This window comes from Larimichthys crocea, chromosome VI, assembly GCF_000972845.2.
Source record: "Larimichthys crocea isolate SSNF chromosome VI, L_crocea_2.0, whole genome shotgun sequence".
Classification (NCBI taxonomy): domain Eukaryota; kingdom Metazoa; phylum Chordata; class Actinopteri; family Sciaenidae; genus Larimichthys; species Larimichthys crocea.
In genome coordinates, this window is record NC_040016.1 from 12551911 (window position 1) to 12579567 (window position 27657).

The 27657-nt window shown below is 39.3% G+C and overlaps 5 protein-coding genes across 6 annotated transcripts in view; 1 reads left to right on the forward strand and 4 right to left on the reverse strand.

The window, feature by feature from the left end:
- The window catches only part of nprl2 (NPR2 like, GATOR1 complex subunit), a 7976-nt gene extending 5719 nt beyond the window's left edge, over nt 1-2257 (reverse strand). Inside the window, exons 1-5 of the mRNA XM_027278811.1 lie at nt 2157-2257; nt 1878-1966; nt 877-968; nt 598-766; nt 392-500 (exon numbers count right to left, since the gene is read on the reverse strand). Of these exons, the coding sequence (XP_027134612.1) occupies nt 392-500; nt 598-766; nt 877-968; nt 1878-1955 (448 nt within the window). The 5' untranslated portion in view covers nt 1956-1966; nt 2157-2257. The remainder of the gene's footprint in view (nt 1-391; nt 501-597; nt 767-876; nt 969-1877; nt 1967-2156) is intronic.
- Nucleotides 2258-2650: 393 nt separating this feature from the next.
- On the forward strand, nt 2651-9137 carry hemk1 (HemK methyltransferase family member 1). Its single transcript, XM_010745868.3, has 11 exons — nt 2651-2887; nt 4960-5157; nt 5263-5354; nt 5437-5530; nt 5638-5775; nt 6405-6469; nt 6551-6600; nt 6686-6791; nt 7772-7867; nt 8151-8261; nt 8545-9137. The coding sequence occupies exons 1-11, from the start codon at nt 2831-2833 to the stop codon at nt 8606-8608; spliced, it is 1071 nt and encodes a 356-aa protein (XP_010744170.3). The 5' UTR covers nt 2651-2830; the 3' UTR covers nt 8609-9137.
- A 150-nt stretch (nt 9138-9287) lies between these two features.
- Nucleotides 9288-11762, reverse strand: cisha (cytokine inducible SH2-containing protein a). Of its 2 annotated transcripts, none has more exons than XM_027279589.1 (3): nt 11599-11762; nt 10439-10602; nt 9288-10269 (listed from the first exon to the last, which is right to left on the reverse strand). In XM_027279589.1, exons 2-3 carry the CDS (start codon nt 10551-10553, stop codon nt 9773-9775), a joined length of 612 nt encoding a protein of 203 aa, XP_027135390.1. In that variant the 5' UTR covers nt 10554-10602; nt 11599-11762; the 3' UTR covers nt 9288-9772. The 2 variants fall into 2 exon arrangements, with proteins under 2 accessions (XP_027135390.1, XP_010744158.1); XM_010745856.3 differs by lacking the exon at nt 11599-11762 and adding an exon at nt 11185-11577.
- A 3549-nt stretch (nt 11763-15311) lies between these two features.
- Nucleotides 15312-22527, reverse strand: twf2 (twinfilin actin binding protein 2). Its single transcript, XM_010745857.3, has 9 exons — nt 22093-22527; nt 18528-18706; nt 17763-17858; nt 17563-17667; nt 17428-17442; nt 17206-17331; nt 16968-17118; nt 16355-16476; nt 15312-15948 (listed from the first exon to the last, which is right to left on the reverse strand). Exons 1-9 carry the CDS (start codon nt 22187-22189, stop codon nt 15781-15783), a joined length of 1059 nt encoding a protein of 352 aa, XP_010744159.1. The 5' UTR covers nt 22190-22527; the 3' UTR covers nt 15312-15780.
- A 916-nt stretch (nt 22528-23443) lies between these two features.
- wdr82 (WD repeat domain 82) lies at nt 23444-27445 on the reverse strand. The gene is made up of 9 exons (XM_019262965.2): nt 27005-27445; nt 25750-25847; nt 25325-25391; nt 25112-25211; nt 24892-25008; nt 24639-24794; nt 24377-24446; nt 24006-24148; nt 23444-23673 (listed from the first exon to the last, which is right to left on the reverse strand). The coding sequence occupies exons 1-9, from the start codon at nt 27163-27165 to the stop codon at nt 23644-23646; spliced, it is 942 nt and encodes a 313-aa protein (XP_019118510.1). The 5' UTR covers nt 27166-27445; the 3' UTR covers nt 23444-23643.
- Nucleotides 27446-27657: the final 212 nt, after the last annotated feature.

Sequence of the window (27657 nt, forward strand, 5' to 3'; positions counted from 1 at the left end):
TCAAAAATAAATAAAAGTACTAGTAATAGTTATGTTTGGCCTTTTGAATAATCAATATAATTATTCTAAATATTATTTTCCATAAAATAATACATTTGACATTGAATACTTGCACATAAAATAAAATGTCACTAAATTCAATCTGTGCACTTTTACTCAGCCACTTTTGGTGCTGCTACAATAATATCTTCAAACAAACAAACAATCTATCTGAGTATCTGAACAAGATGTTTTATCACTTTCTTAACACACTTTTATAGCCACTGACTAAATCAGGGCTGTTTCCTGTAGTGCACACACACACACATTTCACCACCACTTTCAGGATGGATGTTAAAGACACAGATGACTGTTTTCCCCAGATTACACACAGTAACACACAAAATAATACCAATAGGTAATGTGCAGGCTCCTGTGGCATTAAGTTCTTCCAACAGGGTCGACATGATGGGTAAAAGTTTCTGCTTGCTCTCCTCGTTTGATATAAAGCCACTCTCCAGCTGCAACACATCAAAGCAAAAAGAATTATGATCATCTCTGAGTTGTGTTATTACTGTATACAAATATCAAATCAATGTGACAAGTACAGATCACTACCTCCAGAGTTGTGAGGTACCCAGACAGCTTCTTGACAATCGGCTCAAGGGCACACGTGTTCGTCTGGGCGTCACAAACGAGGCCGAGGTTAAACAGGAGAGCGTTTCGGCTGTACTTTTTATGTTCAATGCACACAGGACACCCGATTAACTTCTTTCCCATGGCAGTGCTAAAAAAAAGATATAAAGCGCACAGAGGATTAGAGCATAAAAACATAAAACATAAACACAGTTATCAAAATAAATCTGATCAAAGGGAGAGGAGAGTAAGGTTACATACACTGTTATCAATTTGTTCTGCAGCTCTGGCTTGGTGATGATATAAACTTGAACTGTGTCAAAGAGCTCCCGTGAAATGTATTCCTCTGGGACCTGTCAGGGAAGGACAGAGTGGATACGCATGATAAAATGCAACCTATAGGATACACCAAGAGGATTATGTACTTTTCACCTCAAACGTCAATACCACAAGAATAATAGGAGGGATTAAATATCTGGTTACCATTACATTACATAAATTATTTGAATGTCGACTCCAGTCAATATAAGGATGAGGGCAATCAGTGCCACCGCTTGTGTTTTAGGGTTACGATGCCAGAATACGGCAAATTTAAAAAAGGTCCAGCGTGTAGGATTTAATCGCAGCGTTGCAATCTCCTCACATCACCCTCGCCCACCTAGTGTAAAGAAACCACATTTGAAGGGGTGTGTCTATTGTCAGTATTTAGTTTGTCTGTTCTGGGATACTGTAGAAACACGCCTCCCTGGAAGAGGACCCGCTCATACTGTAGATATAAAAGTAATAGAAATTTAAATATCTTATTTTCAGGTGATTTTACATGCATGAAAACATAGTTATGAATATTATACTTCATGTCTGCTTTATTCTGAATAATAGAGGGCCCCTGATCTTACACACTGGACCTTTAAACCCTGTTGGATAATATTTATAGTCTGAAGAAAACAATAAATACTATACAAGCTTTTATACACACTCCTGATGATTACTGTAATATATTCTGATTAAAAGTAAACACACCTCTGAAATAAAAACATTTGACTTCCTACACATGGATGAAACTCATGATTTAAGGGCGGCTACATATCTTTTAAAACGGTTGACTTTATTAAATTAAAAACAGCATTTATTACACTTTAACGTCCGTGTATGTATCAGTTTCCTATCAAAATAAAAGCATGATACAATCGCAGTGATTTTAACTAACAAAGTGTTAAACTGTGACGCTAAACAGCCACAGCAAACACATTATTTGCACTCACCTGATATGTTATCTTCGGACCCAGCGTGGGGTGAAACTCACTGAAGAATATGCACTCTATACGGTTGTCCATGCCCATCGCAGACCTCTGTGTGTGCGGTCAAATGAACAAACTTCAGCCGCTTCAGTCTTTGATGACAGACTCAGAGTCTGTTGTTTAGCAGCTGAGGCTAGCTGCTCGCTTCCAGATTTAAACAAAACAACGTAGTCACTTCCGGAAAACATATATTTAACGTGTCTAACGTTTGCACAACGTCCACATAATGTATTATCAATGTGCCTTGAATAATAAAAGCTGCAAACCGTGTAAAAAACTAACAAACAACTCTGCAACACCCGACACGCTGAGGAACCACAATATGGAGTACTTCAGGAGCGCCTCGGAATTTAGTGTTTCACATAACGGACGTCGCAAATACCACGTAAACAATGAGCGATTAGTCTTTTTTTTTCAACAAATAACAATACCATACAATTCCTGTTGTACTTTTTTAAATAACTATGGCACGACTACAATCGCATCATTTTGTTTTAAAAGTGTATTTGAGCTCGATATATTAGCTAACGGCTGTATACACCTGTTTTAAGTCGTGATTTTTAAATTATTTCAGCAACCTCAATGTAAATAAAATATAAAATGTTTAGTTTAGTTTTAGTTTTTCCTTTTTTTTAGTGCTGATCACTATTATTTACCTCACATTACATTTATCCGACAGTACGTAAAGGCACCGCCATTCAGCAGCGTCAGTCCTGCGCAGCGCGCGCCGCATCCGCAGTTGACGTTTTTGCGTCATTATCAACAGCACGAGCGCTTCTCTCCGCCATGTGTAGGTCACGCTGAGGAAAGTGTCGAGAACATGTTGTTTAATGTCAGTGTAGGACGATACAGGTGACATATAAAGTGGACAGTCAGCTATCCAAATCAGCTGATGGCTGCACGAACAATATAGTGTCATGTGGAGAACATCTCTGCGTGCAGGCTGCAGAGGCTGCAGAGGCTTTGGACCAAAGGTAACTTAACTGGTCACATTGTTTTCAGAGGGGTTTTATAGTACAGCTGATGGTTTTAGCACAATGAAGCAAGAACAGGCTGCTATACATTAAAACAAACCAACATGTAATGTTATAGCTGATTTACAGTACATGAAAGATAGATAGATAGATAGATAGATAGATAGATAGATAGATAGATAGATAGATAGATAGATAGATAGATATCAGAATCAGAAATACTTTAATAATCCCAGGAAGAAATTATTTCTGTTACAATACTCCAGTATACAAAAACAAACATATGTAAATATAAGTAACCATCTATTAAGAACAATATATATATATATATAAACTATATATATTTATTAAAGGTATATGAAAGATCAAATTTACAGTTAAATAATGTGCAACAACTTCAAAAAGCCATTGACCATGTTTGTGTCAGATTACAGAAGGGGTTGAATAGATAGATAGATAGATAGATAGATAGATAGATAGATAGATAGATACTGTAGAGCATGAGACAGACTAATCATACATTATACATACATTAAAATGAACCTACAAGATAAATTGCGTTAAACTTAATTTAAACTGCATTTAAAGTAAATCTGTGCAAAGAAATTAAACCTGGGCTAAGAAGTCAACATCCAGCCATCCATGATCTTATAATAGCTGATTTAGGGTGAGAGGCTTCATCCACACCCTTGACAAGTTGCCAGCTTATTGCAGGGCATATACATCATTCACACTAAAGCCAGTTTAGTTAAGTGCATGTCTTTGGGAGGAAGCTGGAGTACCCATAGACTCCACGCAGAAAGGCCCCAGCCGAGGTTCGAACCAGAAACCTTCTTGCTTCTTGAGGGGACAGTGCTAACCAGTGCACCACCATGCTGCAGAAATTAAAATACATTTAACACAATTAAACACAGTACAGAGAGTAAACGTATAAAGAAATAAAATATATGCTAAGAAATTAAACCTGTGCTAAGATCTTTACAAATAGAGAACTATATAAAAGTAAAAATAGAAATAAAATGTTTAGAGAAATAAGAAATAGAACCATATACAGTTAAATTAGGCTGTAGCTGTAGTTAGGCTGACAAAAGTGACAATAACAGAATATCCAAGTTATCCCTGCAACCAAGAATCAGATTGTCAATTTGTCTGTTGTGCTTTGTGTCCTCCCTGTCATAACTGAGAGCTGTTGTACAGTCCGGTGGTCAGGGGGACGAGAGATTTGTTGTGTATTTGTGGAGTAGGATTGGGACAGCAGTCTGCCACTGAACACACTCCTCTGCCTGGTGGATTTAAGATATTTATTTATAAGTTGTCTCACTGAATATAGGTCTGAAATTGGCATCTTTAATTTCAGATTCCACTTCATCTTAGTGGAGATACACACTGAAACTAATGGGCAAATAATATACACAGTAAACATGTAAAAGGATAATAGGCATGTATGAGAGAAAGTGTGATACATGTCTGTTAATTCAAAATGCAGGGACGTAATTGAAATGGTCAAAATGTTTTTTATAATTTGGTAAAAGTAAATAAAAAAAAATAAATTTTAAAAAAGTAATGTCATTGTCCCATTTTTAATATTGAGGCAGTCAGGCCTCACTGCATATCCAAAAATAAAGCTGCAGAGCTGCAACTTTAATTAATCTAGAAATCACATTTTATTAATTGATTACTTGTTTGATTTCTAGTGCGACAAAAATGAACAGTCAAAAGAAGCAGAAAACATTGACATTCAAGAAGCTTTGAGCCACAAACATACTGAAAAATGTTTTCCTGTCAGTGACAGAAAAACATGAGGGAGAGCTGATTAGAAACACTACTCAGTGTCACGCAATCATGTACTGGATTCCATTACATTGTGTAGAGGAAATGATGAAAACTGCGTTGGTGTCTGAGGTTTGATTTTTAATTTAAGTTTTCAAATTTGACTCCTCACGTATGTTGATAGGGATTCCCCTGAGGGGACATGCTGACTGGGGAAATCAGCGAAGGCATGTGAAATTATTATTGAAATGACAATGGCTGTAAATTTATGGTTATTTAGAGACTCTCTTAAATGCGTTCAGGGGATTTGGGGCTCTCATGCAGTGCGTAGATGCAGTGCTCCAGCTCCAGCTCCAGCTCCAGCTCCAGCCTTACCTGCAGGCAGGATCACAGCACGTCAGGCAGTGGATGTATGGAAGAGACACTTTGAGGAGAGAGGTGTGACGGAGCCTGACAACTCCAGTCACTACATCATTGCCCATCTCCTCGGGGCTAAAACTGTAAGTTGACATTTGTTGAGCTTGTTCTACATTGACAGATCTGAGTGCCTGTCTCAACATTTATTATAATCTGTTCCTGTCCTTACATGCTGTTTCTTTGTCCAGATTGAAAGTCTCGAGCACGGGAAGTTAACAGAGTTTCTCAGCCGAGAAAAAACAGAGCAAATGTGGCAGCTCTGCACTAGACGCCTATCCAGGTAAATACACACACCGCCTCCGTATAAATATGTATTCAGATGTTTATTTATGGAGATAACTTATAAACATGTGTTTGTGCAGAATGCCTGTGCAGTATGTGATTGAGGAGTGGGACTTCAGAGATCTGACGCTGAAGATGAGACCTCCTGTGTTCATACCGAGACCTGAAACCGAGGTTAGACAGGAGAAAAAACGGGCCATGCACGCCATACAATGTACAGTGAGCTCCCAATGATCAGTCATACGTAATCAGAGCTGTGTTTTCTCTGTGTGTTGGTGCAGGAGTTGGTTGAACTCATGCTCACTGATCTGGAAATGGAGCCCGGAGCTAAAGTGGGTGCAGACGGCCAGCGTACGTGCTTGGAAGTGGGGTGTGGCTCTGGCGCCATTTCTCTTAGTCTGCTGAATAGTATGCCTCAGGTGAGGTTTGTGTCTTATTGTGGGAATGAGATTTCTGGCCACTTCCCACCACCAAAATATCACAACAACCTTTGCCTGAATTGAACTTTGGTGTAGACGCTCATGTTTTCCTCAGGATGAATTGGACTAGCTTTGGTGATCCCCTGACATTTCATCTAATGGCAAATACCTGCAAAAGTAATGCCATTCACACCAGCCTCAGCTATACGTCGCCTGGTATAATAAGCAAATGTATGCATGCCAAACCGAGACGTCTGTGGGTATTTTGTCATCTTATTCTTATCCATGCATTGTTCTTCCTTGTTAAAACCTAGTGCCTACATTACCCACGATACAACATGACTACCAACAGCATATGATAATTAATTAAAAACACTGGCTGGTCTCAATTTAAAACAAAGTCAATCTCTCCATTTCCTTTTTTCCACGAAATGGGTTTTCGAGCTCCAGGTCACACCAATCTTTACTGTGGGTACCACGTGATGGCCATGTGTTAGATTTTACATTTTAATCACTTAATAAATTCCCAATGTAGACAAAAACACGGGTACAGACAAATCCCCTTTTCCCCCACGAGGTCATTGTGTCCAAACAGTAAACAACCGTTTTTGTGTTTCTCCGTCTTAAAGCTTAAATCTATTGCTGTGGATCAAAGCCAAGATGCAGTGGATTTAACAAGAGAGAACGCATTAAGGTAACGGCACCATAGCACGCATGCAAACAAGTTGTAAATGTCGTTATTGTTTTCTGATTAAAGATTTATTTCTCTCTGCAGGTTGGGGCTTCAGGACAGATTACAGGTTTATTGTATAGATGTATTAAAAGGTAAGTAAGGTGCATTTTATTTGTTAAATAACACACTGCCTGATGATTTTTTTTTTAAAAAGTGTTTGTATTTGTGTTTTGTCAGACGCAGAAACTGTGGTCAGCCTCTGTAGTCCTGTTTCAGCTTTAGTCAGTAACCCCCCGTACCTGTTCTCAGAGGATATGACGTCACTGGAACCTGAAATTTTCAGGTGCAAAAACACATTCATCTTCTCTTAATTATTTGTTATATTTAACCTCCCCGTAGATTAGCATTTTTACGCAGTATAAACATCTAACAAATGGTTATACATTGTTAGATGTGCATCAGGCATTTGTCAACAGTTACAACACTCCCTGTGAAGATCTGGACATTTGACGAATGATTCATAGCACAGTTTAATATATTTGTTATTATAGATAAAATAATACATACACGCAGAAACAAATCCTTACAGTGTGCTATAATGAAATGAACTGTTGATACACACAAACTGTTTGATTACAATATGAATTCATGGGGGAAGTTAGAACGGAGGAGTTGTGGTTATTGAGAAATGTGTGATATCGATAAACTCTACAAAAAGTCTTTTCATCTGCCGACCCGTGTACCGCCCCGACGACAGATAGCAGTACAGCAGTAAAGCTGGAATTCAGAGAAAAGAGTTTTGGGTTTCTTAGACTCACTGTGAAAAGATTGATAGAGGGATGTTTTTTTTTTATTTTTTATTTTACAACAAAAGAAAATCCTTGACATTGACCATAAATATGACCTAAAAGCTGCTTTCTGCATCTGGAAAGATATAAAACTGTTATTTTCCATTTACTACTAACTGCTAATTTAACATACTTTTCATTTGAGTTATATATTTCTATTTTCCATAAAGAAATGTATGTATGTGCTGGTGTCAACATGTTAATTAAGTTTTGACTCAATACACATCTATTCATTTGAGTAGTATAGTGTGTTATAATGTGCTACAAACCATTAAAATAACTGTTGCTATATGGTTTATAAATGGTAAAATGGGGTTTAATTTAAAGTTCTACTAATAATTTTAAAATACATGACAAAAAATATAATTTGGAAATGCATCAGTGCGCTAGGCGTTACAAAAGGTATTTTTTTAGAAATCTCAAATGCATGGCATGTATTTAAGCGATATAATATGTGTGCTGTATATGTGTGCAGGTTTGAGGACCACGCCGCTTTAGATGGCGGTAAAGATGGCCTTAAAGTTATCAAACAGATTTTGACTGTGGCTCCACAGATTCTGACAAATCATGGGTAAGGAACCCTGCTGCTCGACACAAACGTACACACACACACACTCATAAACAAGCCCACCTGGGTTTAATTCCTAACGGCATCGCTGGGTTGTGACAGGAACAGCATGTTCTGAAAAACACATGTATCATGTTGCCTCTTAAAATGAGTTACGCTTTTTTAAAAGACTTCCAGTGAATACAGTTCCAGACGCCACTGTCACCTCAAGGTTACTTCTGATTATCCCGCCCTGCTGATAATTCAATTTGAACGCATTTTGTATTCTTTTCCTGCTGAATTACAGTCGTGTTTACTTGGAGGTGGACCCCAGACACCCCCCGCTCATTCGACGGTGGGTGGAGGCGAATGTTGAAGAGATGCATTATGTGGAAACACGGCACGACATCAACGGCAGGTCCGACTAGAGAACCGCTTCTCTGCCTTTTTGTCTGTCACCTTGGACTTCATTAAATGATTTTGTCCTTCATTTTAACCTGCTGTGACCTCATGCTAATGTTGCATTCATGTTGATCTCTCAGGCCCATCCCTGTATATTTGATTTCAAGTAAAATGCCACACTAACAAAATCTTGCCTTAATTACAAAATTAGGTTGAACACACTCTTAATTTGTGGTTCTTTCACATTTTAGGTCTAAATTAAGACTCTAATTTACTGATTTTTTTATTTTATTTCTTAGGCCACGGTTCTGCATCCTTCAGAAAAAGAAGTCAAACAAGGACCACAGACTGGATCAAGATTGAGAAACTGAGATCCTATTACACTGGCTTCAGCCCAGGTTGCCACAATCTCAGCTCCCCCTACCCCCACTGAGCTCCCAAATCCGGCGCTTGCTCCGTTTTGATCACCTTCACAATTCACAATTTGCAGAAGCTCAAACCATTGTCGTGTAACTGTTGCACTTTTTAATCCGATAACATTTGCAATCACATCCTGCTGCACAAAATAAAAAATTTTAAAAAATGTGTGCGAGATGGCACAAAAGCAAGCTGAAGGTAATTACCAAGGCTTTTCTTAGAACACTCCCTCTCAGAATCTCACCCTCCTCCCAGGAAGCATTCAGTAGTTCTGTGAATCCGCTGATGAACGATCCTCCCCTTCGCTTGTCCACTCGCTGACTCAGATGCAGGCTGCACGCATTGTTGAGCAAAAACACACACACACACACACACACACTAACACGCACACAATGTGGCCTTTACTTCCTCGCACAGTCTGCGTCTGCTACACACTTAAAGCTCAAAGGCCACACAGTCTTTGTGTTTCAAAGGTGATCGAAGGCAAAAATATTTCGTAACAAGTGTCACAAGAGCAACCATCATGTGGCTGGTTACTAATGAGGCCAGTATTTCTCTTTCTCCTGTGAGTAATACTGACAATATTAAGCAACACAAGAGAAAATCATTATAAACAACCAGCGGGTTAGACTCAAATCGCTTATTTTAATAGAAAAAATGTACACATGTTAAAAAGTAGAAAAAATGTCTTACTGAGAAAAATAAAATGGTGTAAAAGATGGAATCGGTGTACTTCTGAGGAACAGTATGTACATCCAGAACTGATGAGGGTCAAATGGACATGGACAATTTCCGCATTCATCATAAAATAAAGTGTAGATTATTACAGTACTGGAGTCTTCTCACGAGTCGTCTTTCTCTCTGGGGTGTTTCACCACCCAGTCCTTGACAAATTAAGTCTGTAACCAGGCACATCAGCATTAACTGGATTTGTACATATTCTATCAGCAAAAGCATGACCCTGTGTCTAGTATTATTATCGTGACTGGCCTCCGACTGCTGCAGCAGCAATGTCATTTACAGGCACAAAGGACCTGTTTCACTGTTTTATTTCCTTCCTTTAAGTCAGCTGATATTCAGCCAGAATGATGGTCTTGAGGGACCCCCGTCTCATACCTTGAAGGGATAGTCCTGTATGTAACGCAGCAGAGGCCTCGGGAGTGGTAGCTGGTCAGGGCAGTCAGAGTGTCTGTTAATGACGAGCCGTGTAAGGTGCTGTAAGGAGGGGAGGCCCTGGGGCTTGTACACGGCCCGCTTCAGTTTTAACACCACAGATGTCTCCTGAATTGTCTGTTGAGTGGGTTTTGAAGGAGCCTCCTCCTCCACCTTCTCCTCCTCTGCTTTCCTCTGTGGTCCCATGTAGTGCTGCACCAGGCTGGGCACACTGGGGAAGGACGACAGACTGGGCCGGGCCGGGGAGCTGGAGTCGAGCAAAAACTGGGAGCCACTGTACTGGATCCGTATACTGGTGGGACCACGCGCAGTCCTGACCGAGAGGGTCAACATGTACAGAGGGTGGCTGCTGTCCCGTACCAGAAAAGCTCCTTCAGATGCCTCTTGAAGTGCAGCGTGGGCTTGTGTCGCAGTTACAGCTCCCCAGTACCATCCTACACACACAGATTCCTAAATATTAGTCACTGAACAAACTGCTGACCTTTCCACTGCCATGTGTGCTGCTTTAGAAATTCAACTAAATATCTTTACAACAGAGCCTGGAACAGTTTGTGGCGTTTCAAGAATCTTATCAGTGTAAATGTGCAACTTTGCATACTGTACCTGAATTCTCTAGATAGCAGAAGTTGCTGGCGATTGCCCACAGGTCCTTTGTGGGGTCCCATAGCGAAGGGGTGCTTTGAAGGCAAGGGGTAGGAGGTACAGTTCCTGCCCGCATGCCCTGTGGGACTTCAGTGGATGGCGCAGCGGGCAGACGAGCTCTGGGACTTTAATTAGGATGGAAAAATGTGGTTTAGATGGCATGAAAAACACATTCAACAACAAAAGGGTGGGCTTTAGTCTCGCACATTAACACAGGCACCCACATTATGTTTGCTGTTCTGCTGTTTGTTAATAATAATAATAATAAGAGAAATCAATTCACTGAGCAGTTTCAACTTGAGAGCCACAAAATGAATTTTATTTATGATTTTTATGATGACTTTTTAATCTGATTAAGATTTTATGACGTATTTTGTGTTACGTGTGCTTTGTTTGTCATGTTATTGACACGAATCTTGGCTAGGACGCTCTTGGAAAAAAAAACATTTTATCCTCAGTCACACTTTCCTGAATTAATGATTAAAAAAACAAAGTACCGTATAATTACTTCTATTAGCACAAAGCAGGTTTCGATAAAGATTCGGTTTTTTTTATATAATTAATGCCTTTACATTTCAAATTGATTAATTAATTGATTAATACTTGATTTAGAGAATACGTGCGTTAAAGACTTCCTAAAGACATCTCGTTGCAAATACAAAATGTTCTTAACACACAGACAGAGAAACAAAGAAAAGTCTACTCACCCTGGCACACAAAGGATCATGCTATTTCTTAAATCGTCTTAAAGGGTTAGAGAAATGAAAAGTCCGGTCGTTATTAAAAACAAAAGAGAGCTGCGAACAAAGAAGGAGAAGCTTTTTCCAACATCGGGTTCGCATGTATAACCTGTATTTTGTTTTTAAAGCGATATAAAAGAAGACGAAGAGCTCCGACGCTGAACCCAAATAAGGGGGTCTGGGTCCTTGTGGTTTATATAACAACACTGCAAAATGAAAAACAGTTTTTAAAAAAATCAAATAAATAATAATAATAATTTAAAGAGTAAAGTGATAAAATAAAAAGAATCTCTCTAGCAGCGGTTTGGAGTGTGTTGTCACCAGAATGGGATCCAAACGTGTGAAGGACAGAGTGTAAAAGGCTTGGCTTTTAAAATTTACCGTTTCCTAGAAGTCTATTCTGAGAACTCCTCACAGCACCGGCAGCTCTGACGTCACACCGGCCGCACCAACCACCGCCGGTTGTTTCGCTTTGTGACAGCTGAACTGTCTCGAGCGGTTTAATGTTTTGTTTTTTGGGGACCTTTAACGTCTTTTCTTTTTTTTAATGTTTTGTTTTTTGGGGACCTTTAACGTCTTTTCTTTTTTTTTAACGCTTATTTCTCATCTTTTTTTTATTTGTTATTCATTTCCGCCACCCTCTTATTTTGTTGTGGTGTTTTGAAGCTCATCTCTCTCTCACTCTCTCTCTCCCTCTCGCGCTCGCTCGGCTCCTTTCCTTTCGCTGAACCCGGCGCTCGCTCCCAGGAATCGCGCGGCGGCTTCTCCCTATCCGCTTTCCAGGAATAATCGCAGGGTTGACTCCGCCCCGCCGGGCGGCCCCGACAGAGCCTTCATTCTGGGAATTCACCGCCTCAACATTAAAGATAATAGGAATGCACACAGGCTGTTTCCAGTAATACAGATTCCCCTCGATCCTGGTGGAAAAACACGACGAGAGGTTTTCTCGGAGGTTTGTTGGAGTAATTAGGCACGCTAGAGAAAGCAACTTGTTATTATGACAATAAACAACATTTTTTTTTTAAAAAAAGAAGGTTTGTTTGCCACCCCTCCCCTGTCTAAACCAGTATTTTATATCATGGTTCAACTATTAAATCATGTGCTTCAAGTGTAAGATCTACTTCATTTTTTAAATGATTATTATTGTTCTACTCATATTGTTCATTTCATTTCTAAGAAATCTATCTAGGAAATGTAAGACTCCACATCTGCTCAACATATTTTATTTTAAATTACTAGAATCAGTGCCGGCTGCTGACGTTTATTATCACCATGTTGTTGTAAATCTGAGGAACATCTTCAGGGCAGAAAGTCTAAATATATATACTTCAACAATAGTCTGAGCGTGTGTGATAGATTAGATATCAAAGCAACATAAAACTATGCTGTATCACAGTCACATCCATATCCACAAGAGCCTCCTGAATCTTTTTCCAAGAAATCCTGAAATGAGCTTTCTTTTCTAAGAAGTCTTGTGGACTTTATCTATCCTGGCTGGATGTGGTTGAACAAATACTTTTTTCTTTTTTTCAGGAAAGGAAGAAAAAAAGAAAGAAAAAGAATACCACAATTATTTTAGTGGAAACTCATTTATTTATTATTTTTGTAGCCAGAAAGCATGACTTAAGAACAACAACAACATCTCTTTCATGCTAAACCTGACCAGAAACTGGCAGCACACAAAGTCACTTTACAAAAATCACATGAAGGATATTAAAACAGAACCTGTCAGACATGAAAAGCACCATAACTTTGCCTGTTTAAAGAAATTACATTCCTCATAAAGAATTTTTTTTAAACCGTGGTGCTCGAACGGCTACAGCAGCATTTCTAAATGAGGGTTGTCTTTAATTTCGAACGGCTACAGCAGCATTTCTAAATGAGGGTTGTCTTTAATTTATTACAATTCTGGGGTGCATAATATAAAAAAAAAAAATGTAAAGGCATTTTTGCCAAATACACAAGAGAAGGCCCCAGGGACATTTAAGATTATCCATCTGGATGATTTAGTGTTGTAACTGGAGAGCATTATACGAGGCAGGCAGGGAAATTACCAAGAATTTCAAGATGAAAAGGAACATACTCTATGAACCCTCCTCGCTCTGTATTCCTATTCAGGCCTTTTTTTTTTTTAGTGACTACGTTAGAGAAACTCATTGCACGCACAATGCTGAGGTGCAAGAAGGTCAAAACAACATGAATTATAGAGAAAAGAAGGCCCTGCACAACAAGCCCAAGTCAAGGTTAACTGTATCTGTGGAGGCACCAACGTATTTGGACTAAGGCTGCAGCTCATGATTGTTTTCATTTTAAATTCATCACATTTTCTTTATTAACTGATAAATTGTTTACTCTGTTATTCAAAAAAAAAAAAGTTCCCTGAGCCCAAAGTGATGCCTTAAAATGTCTGACCAACTGTCTTAAACATAAAGATTATCATGGAAGATAAAGGAAAGTGGAAAAAGCATTTCTCTAATGTCAAACATTTTCCCTAAAGATAAAAGATGAAGATTGAAGACTTCATTATAAAATACATACATTGGATTTAAGTGTTCAGGGTTTTGCTTTTTAATATTTTTTGTGACGTGCTGCTATAAATAGAAACATGCAAAGGTTGTCATGACATGGATCTGCTTTATGTTTATTTTAAGCTTTCTGTGGACTCAACAAAGGGCTTCACTCTGTTTATCCTGCAGGTTTGTCGTTCATTTAGCGTTTTAACACCACCCTACTCAAATCAGCACCACACACACCACATATATATGTACTGATATCTTCCTCGAACAGACTACAGAACTGAGAGGGAGAACGCGGATGTTTGGCATAACTGTTGTCCTCCTCCAACGTGGAGACAAAATAGACGTTTCCAGAAGATTCTGAGAAAAGCTTTAATTGCCTGGAATCGGCAAATCCATCTGCTGTATGACAGAATGTTTGTGCTGTATGCTTTGTTCTCAGAAAACGGGCCTAGAGAGAGAGCTGCAGAGTCAGACTGTCCACCAAAGATGGCTCTAAGTGGTCAGAACCAGTCCAGACTGATATATCTTAGTCACTACTGGATGAATTGCCAGACATTCATGGTCTCATGATGATGACTCCTACTGACCACGAGGTTGACATTTGTTGTTTTTGGGTAGAATATCTCAACAATTATCGGAAGACCATGAAAATGCGATTCATGTTCCCCTGAGGATGAATCACAAGTTTGTTCAATCCATAACTTTTCTTCTCGCGTCACCAGCAGGTCGTTCATGGTTCCTGAACAATATTGGCCATTCCACTAGTGCCACTATCAGGTCAAAACTATACTATATTTTAGTTTATGACCAAATAACTGCAAAACTTACGACGTTCCCGTTCCCATTAGTGTCGGTCGTATGTTGTGTTTAGTGGTAATTGACAAATGTCAGCATGCTAACACACTAAAATAAGTTGACATGGCAAATATGAACCCTAGGCATTAGATTAAACATCAGTATGTTAACATGCTCTCAATGTGCCGTTGGCATAGTTCAAAGCATTGCTGCAAAGCTTCACATAGCTGCTAGCAGGGCTGTTGTCCTGTTTTAGTAATGACTGAGCAATAGTCCTACCATGTTCAATAAAAACAACCATACATGGAACTAGATTAGTCAAAGAAGACACTCATGACCAATTAGTTGACAAACTAAGAGATAGCAGACCTTCTATTGTTTGTGTATGTCATTAGTGTGACCTTGACCTTGTGGACCAGTTCGTCTGGGGTTGTGTACTTTGCAGGGACATGTGGACAGTGGGAGGAGGATTGTGAAGGAAATAGGTTAACAGGTTGAAAGCACTGTCAGTAGTTCTGCATTAAAAGAGCTGTTACAAGTCAAGCAATCATAGCCGTGCAGCCATGGTTACACATTTGATATGATTTTCATGCAGGTAAATCAATCGTAGATGGCTGAATGTACAGCTGTGGGTCTAATTTAAAACCTCTTTAATCAGAGATTTACTTATCCCATGTAAATCCTAACCATGAAGAATGTTTACAGGCATATGCAACAGGAAGTATTTCGAAACATTAAACATGAGCATGCCGAATAAAAATACGCAAATCTGTACCAGGGTTTAATACCTCAGTATAAACAAGATTTTATTCAGAATTTATTCCATATTGTTTATCTCTTACAAATATTGTTGATACAAAACCTGTATTGGAGGCTAGACACAAGGACTGAAACATCTGACAGTGCATTAACAATTCAGTAAGTCTATTATACAGTCAGCTGCAGATTTATATTTATTTTTGTAAGTATGGAAGAACAAGGCCAGCTGTCTGAGTTTCTCTTTTTTTAAAAGTGGAAATCATCACGAAACCTAAATAAGCTTTTGTTATTAGTCATGTTTGTGATGATATACACATATATTTTTGTCTGCGGCATTTGATTTCTTTGTGGGGAAAACAGATTTAAGCTCATTTATCATCATATTTTCATCAAAAACATACTTGTTATATAGCACAATTGTTTCTTTGTTGTGTCTGGGGGACATGTGCTGGAACTGCAGTCTCAACTATAGAAGAAAATATGGTAGCCTCTAGCTGTCCTGTATGGTCTCTCCTGGACCCTTAATGATGCGCTTGTGTCCCCTTTTTCCTGCTGGGCCACGGGGCTTAGCGAAGGCCTGCTTGTGGGCGTGTTGCTTGGGATGGACCTCTTCATACAGAAAGTCCCCTGTCAGTTCATCCCCATCATCAATCTCCAACTGTAGAAAATAAAAATAAGCATGTAATCCATTAGACACAGTTGGACATAAAGAAATAACTTAAATTGAACATATGTAAGGTTATGTAAGTCTGGAACAACCAGAAAGAAGTAAAACAACTAGAAACCCTGAGATCCAAACTCTCCCAATCTAACACTGTGAACGGTTCACTTGTATATTATGTCTATAACTCTATATAAGTCAACACCAAGGTCTGAATTTCTAATAGATAAGCACTGATAATCCTTTAGTTATACATTTCTGTACATCTAAAAGAAGTTAAATGGAAATGTATTGAGTATAAAGACGTGTGAAACACACAGAGCATGACCTCAGCAGCAACACTGTATGAAACTGTGTTATGTAATTCCCTGTCCCTGTATTTATCCGTATATCTATCTGTTACCTTTTTAGCAATTTCCAAATGGTAATCTTTCTCCACTTCCTCCAGTAGTCGACTCTTGCAACTAGAATACAACATCCGCTCCTTAATGCTACAGCTGTATCCTGGCATGGAGTATATGAACACTGCAAGCAAGAAGGAGAGGTCAGATAGTACAGTATATCACTGCATCACAGTAAATATAACTAAAATATAAACAAAGATTAAAAATACAGCAAGCCAAGGAGCATAAAGAAAAAAAAAGTCAAGACAATGAGAGACAATATGAACAATATGGCCGTTATTTTAAATGAAAGAGGTGTACAGTTTATGCAGGAATGTGCAAAAAGAATACGATTCATAAGAATCAAAAGTAAATATTTTATGTTTTATGTAGATGAGGACAACCCACCAAGAAGTCCCAAAATAAATCTGGGTTGTTACTAGATGACTAACTGGATAAGAAATGAGTTGCCACTAAAAAAACAATCAAGTCATAAGTAACTATTGCTTCATTTTAAGGAGTCACAAGCCAAAACAGTTGTGAAGCATTCATGTAAATGATAAAGGATCCAATATGGCTCTCTCCGAGTGTCTCTCAGTGTCTGCAGTCCAGATGTACAAATCAGTGACATACCAACAGATTCCAGGTAGTCTCCTTCGTGGGAGTGTTTGTAAAGGAAAAAGTGGTATCTGGGAGTGTCTTTGGGAACTCTGCGGGGCAATTCCCGAGTTTCTGTCGGGTTTGAGTGAACCAACTCGATTGTCTCCTTCTCTATATCCAACCTCTGAAACAAAACAATAACGTAAAGGTCAAATATATCAACACTCCTGACACCAAACCTCTTATTAAACTCTTATTGCCTCAGGCTCACCAATTGTATGTAGTTGATGCGTTTGTGAGCAAGCTGCTGTAGGGCTCTTTTGGCTGTCTCCTGCAGAGGGAAAGCGAGGCCCTGAAGTGTCTGGTGCTTACTTTCCACACTGATGTCTGTCTTCACCTGCAGAGGGCAGCAAGCAAACACACAAAGCCTCTAAAGGATAATTCAAAAAGCGTTTAAAAGGTTGGTTGCAGTGTTAGAGTTGTACCAACATACCTGTTTAACCCGGCCCTGAAAAAGCAAACACAACAAAAAGTTACATCTCAAATCGAGGAAGTTATATTAAAGACACAACCAACCCATGGCACATGCACTCATGACAACACCCCCGGACGCATGTTGACCTCTCACCTCTGTGATTTTGATCCTCTGGAGCTCCTGCTCAGCTAATGTGAGCGGGGCAGGACCTGAGCAGGATGACACATGATGCTGGTAGCCCAGCAAACAGATGTCCTCCTAATGTTGCAAGCAAAACAAGTGGTCCTTCACAGGAAGTACAGGACAAACACCACTAAAACACGTCATCAAAATGAATTTGAAATATCTCTGACCTCAGCTGTGCCGAATATCTCATACTTCACATGGCCGCCACCGAACTCTTTCTTCACTGTGGCACGGGTGGCAGCGTACAACATCTTTTGTTTCACCTGCAACCATCAGAGGGGAAAATATATGTTTGTCAGAAAGACTGAAGTCAAGACAGAGTTTCTAAAATGTTTAGAAACAGTAATCTGACAATGTCATCAGAGTTATCTTGGACTGTGCTTGAGACTTTGTTATAAACTGTAGTGCGGGGTCTGAATGAGATGGGCAACCAGCAGCCTAGATCTCATGAATCATGTAGCTGCTATTAGGCTGCATTATGGGAAATGTAGGATGCAGCATTTTTGCAGCATGACCCTTGGATTAAGATCGTAACCACCTCAGACCAGTACATTAGACATATTTATCTCTTTTTGTGAACATTTTTGTGAGTGGTGACTTTTTGACTATTGTTATTACTCTATTATTCTTGTTTTAAATTGATTTTCAGACAACAAATCCTTATACTTAAATTATTTTCCTGATATTATCAAATTTATCTTCTTTTAATCTTTTTAGTAGGCCTAACATAATGTTCTGATGACTATCCATCCTTTGACCTTTATATTCTATGATATATATCTATTTGGTTAATCGTTTTTGTCTATTTGCTTGTCTCCTTTAAGTTCCTTAAAATACGTTAAAATCTATTTGAGGTTTTCACCTATCAAAATCAATATGAGAATATAGCTTCAGCATATGGTGCAGAAGGCAGAATATGTGGTATGGCATACTGGAGACTGGTCAGGAGACCATGATATGAAGATCCACTCGTAGCCCTGTGCATTCTTGGAGTCGAGGCGGTATAGGATGTAGCAGGGCTCCTGGTCGTCCAGGAGAGGAAGCAGAAAGTGATCATAATCCTGGTCCCAGCTCTTTTCTGGCTCTCTGCAGGCCCCCAGCACCAGCTGCTCTGAAAATCAGACCAGTACTCATCACATACCATAACCCCCTATATGTAGCCTGCCCTTTGCAAAGCACATAGACTCACACTGTAGGAGGTGGACTGTAGGACTGTAGTCTACAGTCACAGGCAGCAATGATTTACATGTAGGAGGATTATTTCAGTGATTATAAAAAGCAGGTGTATACTGTTTGAAGTGCTCTGAAGTTCTACTTTTATTATCCATGTTCTAAAAAATAAAAAGTAAAAACAAAAAGCCAATTACTCCCAACTAGCGTTGCAACATACAGGCAGTGATGATAACTGTGATATAGTGAAATAAGAGACACATTGATATCATGTTAATAATAAAGACATGATAATATTGGGTTAATAATCGAGTTGTTTCAGTGCTTCATTTCTGGTTGGCTGTAATTGTTTTTAATTTCATTTCATTTCATTTGCCAAAAATGAGACAAAAATAATAATAACAATAAAAGTCAAAGAAGAATTTGGCTGATGGCATGATTATTGTTTTTATAAACTTTCTCTAGATATTCCCATGATACTTCGGAGTCAATCATGTAGTGAAAAACTGATATCATAGTAGCCCTGCTCCTGACAAAACAGTAGAGTAGAAAACAATAGATAGTCAAATATCTAGATGCTACATAGATTAGTCCTGATCATTTGGTCCTTGAGCATGCACGTCTCTCAATTTATACTGATTTTGTCAACTTTTGGACACTTTTTTTTGGACATTGTACCCCGGCCTCTACATTTTAGATACAGTATATTTATAAGCACAATGTAAACAGTTATGGTATATTCATGTGGTAGAATGCAAACACAAAAACAAACTCCCAAACTGGTCCAACAAAGAACAATATTATCAGCTCTCATCTCAATTATTTTCTAAATTCACAGATTAATTTCTTGGTGTATAAAATGTCAGAAAATAGGGACAGATGTTTGGACAGATGGACAGATGTTTTTAACAGTTTTTTAAAGCCCGTCTTCAAATACATCTGCTTTGTCTGCAGATTTTGAAAGTATTTAATTGACTCAGAAAAACAGCTAAACCCACCCTGAGAAACATTTCTTTAGTTGATTATCAAAACATTTGTTGATGGCTAACCATCACCATGGTCTCATTGCTTACCACTTCATGTGTAAACTCACTAAACTCTGAAGCGAGAGTCCGTGAGGTCTCACTGTTTGCTCTCTCTCTCTGTTTGTGCTGTGGTGAAAGAAGGCAAAGGCCAACCTCTGGGGTTAAAAATATGATCAGATCAGAACCCTAATAGCAGCACGGCTTAATGAAACGCACAAAAAGCATGTATGCACCTAAAGTTTAACGTCCTTGTGGGGTGCAGGGGGATTTCCTAACAGTCTCTTGGGGCATGGTGCTATTCTGGGGCACAACACATTCCAGCTCTGCACACACACATACTTTCCATTAGCCATTCTCTCTTAGTCTTTATAGGCACATGATCGTATCAAACCTGATGTAAACGACTCCCTTCAGCTGTTGTGTATTGTCTTTTTACCTTAAAGTTTAAAACAAAGTAATAAAACCATGAGACAAACGCTATCAGGGGGGGAGTTGGGTGAAAGGAGACCAAGTCAGCGGTGATGAAACCAGCCAGAATGATCTTGTTTTCTCTTTTGACATTGGGACAGACATGTGTGTCACTGGGCAAGCAGCAAGCAACCATGTCAAGTCACATGTTGCTCAAAATAACCGAGTGACGCCCAGGAAGATCACAGCGCTTCAGTAAGGAAGTAAAACAGAGCTGACACCCTTCTGTCTCTGTAGCACCAAGCTCGTCTCTGTTGACATCAATCCCCCAAATATTAGACCAATTTTAATATGATAGCCTCACTCTGTAAAGATAGCCCCAGAATGTGTCTGTCATGAATCAGATTACAGCCAGTCAGATACCCAAACAAGACATAAACACCCCATGAACATAACTGTCAACCTCGATAATCTGCTACCTAGAAACACATTGCCTCACTGAACATTTCCTCACAGACTGCTCAGCTGACGCACCCAATGCCCGCTCTCGCACAGCTGATGCAATCTTCTAATTCAGGTTGTTCAACGGAGTCTGTAGGAGCGGTTTTGTTTTTGTCTGTGACCTCTTCATATGTGACCACATCTATTTGTGGAGCCTGAACACAGCTCTAACACACAACACACTATGAGATGAGTCTTATATTTGAAGCACAAGTTTATTCCAATATTATAGATATTTAATGATCCCCCAAAGTCATGTTTTTAACACTTACTGCTGTTCTGAACATCTTTAAAAACTCCCATCCGGGTGAAATATATTCTGTTTGTTCACAATAACAGAAAGATTTTTAAACCCTTATTTCCTCATCCAAACATAATAGCTGGAATTAACACACTTAAATTTGCATGTGAAACAATTTAGACTTTTTAAATGACAGTACAATTATACTTATTTGTCTCTACTGATGTTATATTATATTCATTCATACAAAATCATGTGTTTGCTCTGTTTTTGCGTGTATTACACAAAACAAGCAAGGAAATATGTTGCTTCCAGAAAATACAATTACAACTACTGTGCAGCAAACCGAGTATATTTCATCCAAATGATTAGAGGAGGACAGAGGAGTGTTTTAGAAGTTGCACTCTGTATTCAGGTACTTGAATGTAATGTAAATAAATGGGGATAAACAAATTTTCTGTAGTTTCGTGTAAATAAGTTTAAGAGGCCTGAAGAAGTAAAACTAAACTGAATTTAAGTAAAGATTAGAAAAATCTTGATGAGTTTAGTATTTTAATATTTTCTACCCCTTGGCTGGAAACCATTGGTCAATAGTTGAAGAACAAAGAGTTTCCAGCTCATGAAAAAAGACAACATGACTGCTTTAAAAACTTTTAGAGCCACACAAGACCACTACAGTCATGTTTAAGGGGTCAGGGTTCCAAAGAGAAAATCTGAGGGGTGACCAAATTATAAAAAGGATAGGGAAATATTGCTCCTCGTCTCTTTGACATGCTTTATTTGAATGATTTTTTTTCTTGTGGATACGTTCACCTCTTAAGGCCTCTAAAAAGTCCAAAAAGGAAAAACTGTTTTCACCTGATGTCCACATAAGGTCTCAAATAAACACAGTTTCAACCCAAAGATACTAGAAACAGCAGACGTGGAAGATGCATCCTCACATAAAGGACTTGTTTTTTTCCCCAGTTGATGATTTGTTGAGCGTCAATTTATGTGACAAGCTCTGGATAGTTGACAGATTGAGAAAGATGTTTTTGCACAAATTTAAAGCAATCCACCCAACATATGTTGTTAATTAAATGAACTAAGATTAAATATTATCGTGAATGTTTTATATGTTACATCCCATCCACTCTGTCCTGGGTCACTCACCATCTTGGATGCGCACCTTGATGAGGCGCAGTGCTCCACCTCTTGCCCTGGCCAGGAACTCCCTGAGCTCTGGCGTCACAACCAGTGCGAGAAACATGGCGGGTCAGCGGCCTTCTCCTCCCGCCAAATGCTGTAGTAGGGGTGTTGAGAGACGGGAAGCACTAAACAGGACTGGAGCTCCACAGCACCGGGCCCAAATATTCAGTCCAGTCAAGAGACAGTGAAGTCCAATCAAGGAAGGCTGCTGTAAATATGTCCTTTACTTCAGATGATGTGACTGAGTGCTGGTCTAACTATTGAAGAAGAGGATCGCTGAGTGTCTGAACTTGTTGAGAGAGTGAGACGGTGTGAGAAGGGACATCGCTCAAGTAACTAGGACAGTATCATGTGCACACAGTAAAGCAACCTGATCACCTCTGTCCCAAATTTAGCTCCCACTGGCTGACCGTCCAGCCCTGGGCACCAGCCTGTGAAACCCCCCACCACACACCAGGACCCACAGTGGAGGAGGAGATTGTGCAAACCTAATAACCAACTTCTGAGTTAAGAAGCCAGGATGTCACAACCGAGCTTTTGGTCAGATTTGGTAGTCGTTAGCTTGCTGAGGCGGTCAGGCTCCGTTCTTTGACGAGCTCATCCTTTTCTTTTTTGTTGTTTGAGCAAAAACACCAATATTCTGTTTGTGAATTACAAATGGTAATAAAGAGCTGGTAACAAACAAACATCTTATCCCTCATCCATCTTGTTTAAAGGTGGATATTGTTTTGGAACAGCTACACAACATATTTAACAACTACACACTGACAACTGTGTCAACAGATTGTGTAAGATGTTTTCGATGTCATGAAACACCTGGCTGTGTTGACAAGTTTAAAACTGCCATTTGATGTTTCTAATGAAATGAATAAAAATCCTTTAAGTTTTTTAATAATTTTATTTTAATTTTTTGAAAATGAATTAGACTAAAATTCATTCAAATCTAGATTTAAAACTAAAGTCATGAACTATAATCTATTATTAAAAATCCTTTTCCCCATTAATAATATACAATAAAAATAATTTACTTTAAAACCTGCGATAAAAATGTGAATCGTATAGCTGTTAGAGCTTTATATAGAGTTCACACATTGTATTGTATTTCAGCTCATTTAAAAGGGACTTTCTCAACAAAATGAATAGGACAAAAATAAAAACAAACTTCAGATGGTTCTGATGGATTCATTCATTCATCAACAATAAAAAAAAAAAAATCAAATCAAATCTGGTTGAAATCATTCATCTCTCAACAATATGTGTAATATGCACGTGCACACACACACACACACACAACACAATAATAACGTTTACAAAGCACCATCTTACAAAGAAATGGTTTAATGTTAAATAGAAATATAAAAAAAGAATAGACAAACAATCTATTTCTGCAAACAACTTATTTACAATTTGTATCGAACGGGCCGCACTTCCTGGGAAATTTACAGAGCTGGCTGTGCTGACCCCTGCTGGTCACTTTGACTTTGGCCTTCAACAGAAGCCTTCACTTCTCCGTCATCAGTCGTCGATGGTGGGGAGCCAGAACGCCTGAAAGACGAGAAACAAGTCCATGTTTTCAGTCACACTGGAGCCATTTTGAGTACGTCTTTTTCATTTTTACATGAACCAGAAGAGTTAACGCAAACAGCGCGCAGTTGTCAAATATATTTCAGATTTAGATTTGAGTCACTGTCGGCATCAAGGCTGTCATGAACACCACGATAAAACATTGTAATAATGCAACTAAGAAGACTTTAAAGTCCATGACATACATAGTTATTGGTGCTAAAGTCCGCTAAAAACAACTGTGCAACTGAATGCAGCTCCAAAAGTAATCACTGAGGAGTCTCTTCAGTGTCGACACTACTGTCCTCACTCACCATGTTGGAGCAGGCACTTGCAAACGTCATGAACTTGGGGTTGAACTGCAGACAGGTTATTGGTCCCGTGTGCTTCCCGTCTAATAACGCCACCTTCATTCCGCTCTCTGCATTCCACACGTGGATCTTTCCGTCCTCAGAGCCTGAAACATATGGACAAAAACAACAAAACAAGCATTTGATTAAAAACAAAACATTAAAAAAATACCTTAATTTGTCAAAAGAATGACATTTGTGAGATATCATAAAAATACCTTAATTTGTCAAAAGAATGACATTTGTGAGATATCATACGTCGTTGGTTTCACTTTGTATACATCAGACCATTCCTGTTTGATTTTCTCAGTATAATTCAAAATCACCTGACTTACCAATCATAACAAACTGAGAGTCTGGAGTGAACGATGCTTCCAGTGTCACACCTTTACTGTTGTTGTAGCCCTGCAGGTAAACAAACATTCATGAGAAATTAGTTTGTGCACCTTAGGGAGTCCACACAAACTCAAAACGATACCATCACTGTTTGAATCTGTTGAATTCAATCACTGAACAGATGTGATTTGTGTGTGTTGTTCTCTTTTCCAGTAATACACGTTTTCCACACATTGTACGTGATGATGAGTTGTCTCTCACCCCGAAGGAATGTAGCACAGCGCCCTTAAAAGCGTCTAAGATGCGAAGGGCTCCGCCATTCGTAGAAAGAAGAATGAGTTTTCCATCGTTGCTAAATTTGAGTCCTGTCCACTCGCATGTCCGGTCATACTGAAGCTTGAAGGTTGCAAAGGGACCCTGTTTATAAGAAGGATAATGAAAAAAAATAATATTAAAGTCATTTACAAATGAGACCAGGAATTGTCTTTCTCTCACACTAAAAAACACTTCTTACCTTGTCAAACGACCGCAGATCATAAAGTTTAACCATCTCTGAATTTATTCCAGCAGCAAAGATGAGGCCCTCTGGATCAAAGGAGCACACCGGCTTCCCCTGCAGGTGCATCAGGCCCTGAAAATTACAGATGACAAGAGAAGGTCAGTACCGGTTTTATCCCTTGTCCCTAATTTCATATTAGAAAATACAAATCAGTGCAACACCAACAGATGCTCACCTGACAATTGGGTGACCGCAAATCCCACAGTCTGATTGTTTTATCTAATGAGCCAGAAATAAATGTGTCGTCCACAGGAGACATGGAGAGAGACGTCACTCTGGTCACAGACGAAAACAAGAAAACAAAAATATGAGAACACAGAAGCCTCCAACACAACAACTTAAATCAAATCAAGGTACACCGCGACACCAGCATAAATCAAGTCCTCACCTTTTGTTGTGCCCAGGGAAGTAGCGGATGTATTTGTTGTCATGAAGCGACAGGTACCGGATGGTATCTTCAAGAATAATAACATAATTACAATGTCATACATCAAACATGAGCAGCTAGAAGCCGTCAACAACACATGGGAGGTTGATTACAGGCAGGTCTGACGAGTTGACTCCGCCGTGGGCAAGGCAGTCACTTGTACAGTTAGCTCCTGTATGGGGCAGAATCACAGACCCTCAAACTGTACAAACAACTACCTCAGACCAAAGCGAGTAGTACAGCGGCGATCCACAGGCATACGGCGTCCTGTAAACATTAACCACTGACCAATGTCTCAAAAGTCCAACCAGTAAAAAAGAAAAAAACACGCCTTGAACACGTTATCAAAACAACAACTACGAATGAGTATCTGTGCATCAACATACCGTCAATTTTGTTGGAGCTGTAGACCACAGTGTTTGCTGCGTGTGTGTACCTGATCAGATCCACACCGTACTTTTTACTGTAGAGAGTCCTCTTGGGTCTGCGATTGATCGAATGACATGAGAAGAGGGAAAAGAAGAGAAACAAATGAGCATTTGAATCGTCACGTTTTTCGGGCTGTCGATCAGCAGCTTTTAAGTTTTTTGAGCTCTGAAACTGAACGAAGAGCATTTGTTATTAGTTGTTTAGTTGTCTTGGCTTGGGAACCGGCGGGGAGGCCGGTTCAAGTGTGGAGGGTGGACTGGTAGCTGGAGAGGTGCCAGTTCATCTCCTGGGCATTTCCCCAAGAGGGATCATAAGATAAATACTGATGTACTTGTGTAGGGCTGCAGCGAGCCATTATGTATTGCTCCACTGTTTGCCTACATCATATGACATATCACACAGTCGTCTTCAGATTGCGTGATCTGTCCATCACATACTTAATAATTTGTATCTCACACTTAATTTACAGAAGAAATAAGCTAATGTGTTTCATACACATCACATCTAAAGAACAGCTCTGTAGCCCGGATGTTGATCTGCTTGCCGTTGGACTCCGTCCATACCGTCTGCTGAGAGAGATCCCGCATGTCAGCATCGTTGTCCTGTACATCCCTCCCTCTGCAAAGCAACATCTGCCTGCAGCATCACACACACTGTAATCTGACACTAACACGGTCTATCACTTTTTGAAGTTGTTGCACATTATTTAACTGTAAATTTGATATTTTAGATACTTTTATGTATTTATATTGTTCTTAATAGGTGGTTACTTGTTTACATATGTTGTTTTTGTTTGTTTATATACTGGAGTATTGTAACAAAAATTATTTCCTCCTGGGATTATTCTGATTCTGATATTTGCTGCATTATAAATGACTGAATGATTAATCTATCGATCAGCTAATCATTTCAGCTTTAATCTAAATCAAAAAATATTATTTACAAGTTAGCTGCAGCCTTGTTTCACCCCAATTTCATCACTTACCTGTTCATTTTTAACAGATTACGGCTTACCTCTAATAACATGATGGATGACGTTGCATATTGCTCACAAACACACACATTTAGACACAGATCTAACGCTGCAGGTGTTTCCAAACACACAGAGCTCTCACAGCAGCATCGCAGCGCTGCAGCAGGCCTCGCTAACTAGCATAGCAACGAGCTAACGTCAAAAACAATGTGGTGTAAATGAGGGAAAGCGCCTCTTACTTTCCCTCCTGGCAGTCGTATAAGACCAGCGAGTCGTCATCGCTGCTGGAAATAATCGTCTCTCCGTTTGAGCTGAAGTCGAAACAGTTGATTTTGTCTGAGTTTTCTCGGAACACCTTAGCAACTCTGAAGCTCCGCAGCACATTGTCCGTCAGCTTCATGACGGCCTCTGTCTGTGTGAGGGGAAGCGGGCCCTCGTTCAACTGTGAAAAGGCTTACAAATGTCCCTTATGGTCAGTCTTATGTTTATATAAATGAACTGCAATGGTGCTAGCAGTTCTTTTTCGTTAAGTGTAGTTAAAAAAGCAGCGACGAAAGCCCGCCTGAGCTACTTCTGATTCACGGGAGTGAGGACGGAGGGAAACGCGCCGCCTTCGCCGCCACGGTAACGCGCATAGTCATCACTCGGCGGCACGCGCATTGGCAGTTACCGCGAGAGTTGGTCGTTGGGTCGGAAGTGCCAAATATGGAAGTTGCTCTAACGGCCGCTATAGAGAGAGTCAAATATAAACTGACATGTTGAAGTCAAACAAAAACACTAACCGCTAAATGTTCATCTTTTCATTTTAATTATTATTATTTTATTTTTTTATTTTAACCTTTTTTAATTTTTTATTAAACCAACCATTTTTTATTTGTTTATTTATTTATTT

Coding starts and splice junctions, on each gene's coding strand:
- hemk1 (XM_010745868.3), top strand. CDS start 2,831: ATGTGGAGAACATCTCTGCGTGCAGGCTGCAGAGGCTGCAGAGGCTTT. Junction 5,531..5,637: donor TACCGAGACCTGAAACCGAG/GTTAGACAGGAG, acceptor GTGTTGGTGCAG/GAGTTGGTTGAACTCATGCT. Junction 7,868..8,150: donor CAGATTCTGACAAATCATGG/GTAAGGAACCCT, acceptor GCTGAATTACAG/TCGTGTTTACTTGGAGGTGG.
- cisha (XM_010745856.3), bottom strand. CDS start 11,204: ATGATCCTTTGTGTGCCAGG. Junction 10,603..11,184: donor ATGATCCTTTGTGTGCCAGG/GTGAGTAGACTT, acceptor TCCTAATTAAAG/TCCCAGAGCTCGTCTGCCCG. Junction 10,270..10,438: donor CTGCTATCTAGAGAATTCAG/GTACAGTATGCA, acceptor CTGTGTGTGTAG/GATGGTACTGGGGAGCTGTA.
- twf2 (XM_010745857.3), bottom strand. CDS start 22,189: ATGTTTCTCGCACTGGTTGTGACGCCAGAGCTCAGGGAGTTCCTGGCC. Junction 17,668..17,762: donor AGATATTCGGCACAGCTGAG/GTCAGAGATATT, acceptor TTGCAACATTAG/GAGGACATCTGTTTGCTGGG. Junction 16,477..16,967: donor AGACTACCTGGAATCTGTTG/GTATGTCACTGA, acceptor TCTTGCTTGCAG/TGTTCATATACTCCATGCCA.
- wdr82 (XM_019262965.2), bottom strand. CDS start 27,165: ATGAAGCTGACGGACAATGTGCTGCGGAGCTTCAGAGTTGCTAAGGTG. Junction 25,392..25,749: donor CAGCTCCAACAAAATTGACG/GTATGTTGATGC, acceptor TTATTCTTGAAG/ATACCATCCGGTACCTGTCG. Junction 23,674..24,005: donor CAAGTGCCTGCTCCAACATG/GTGAGTGAGGAC, acceptor CTCGTCTTTCAG/GCGTTCTGGCTCCCCACCAT.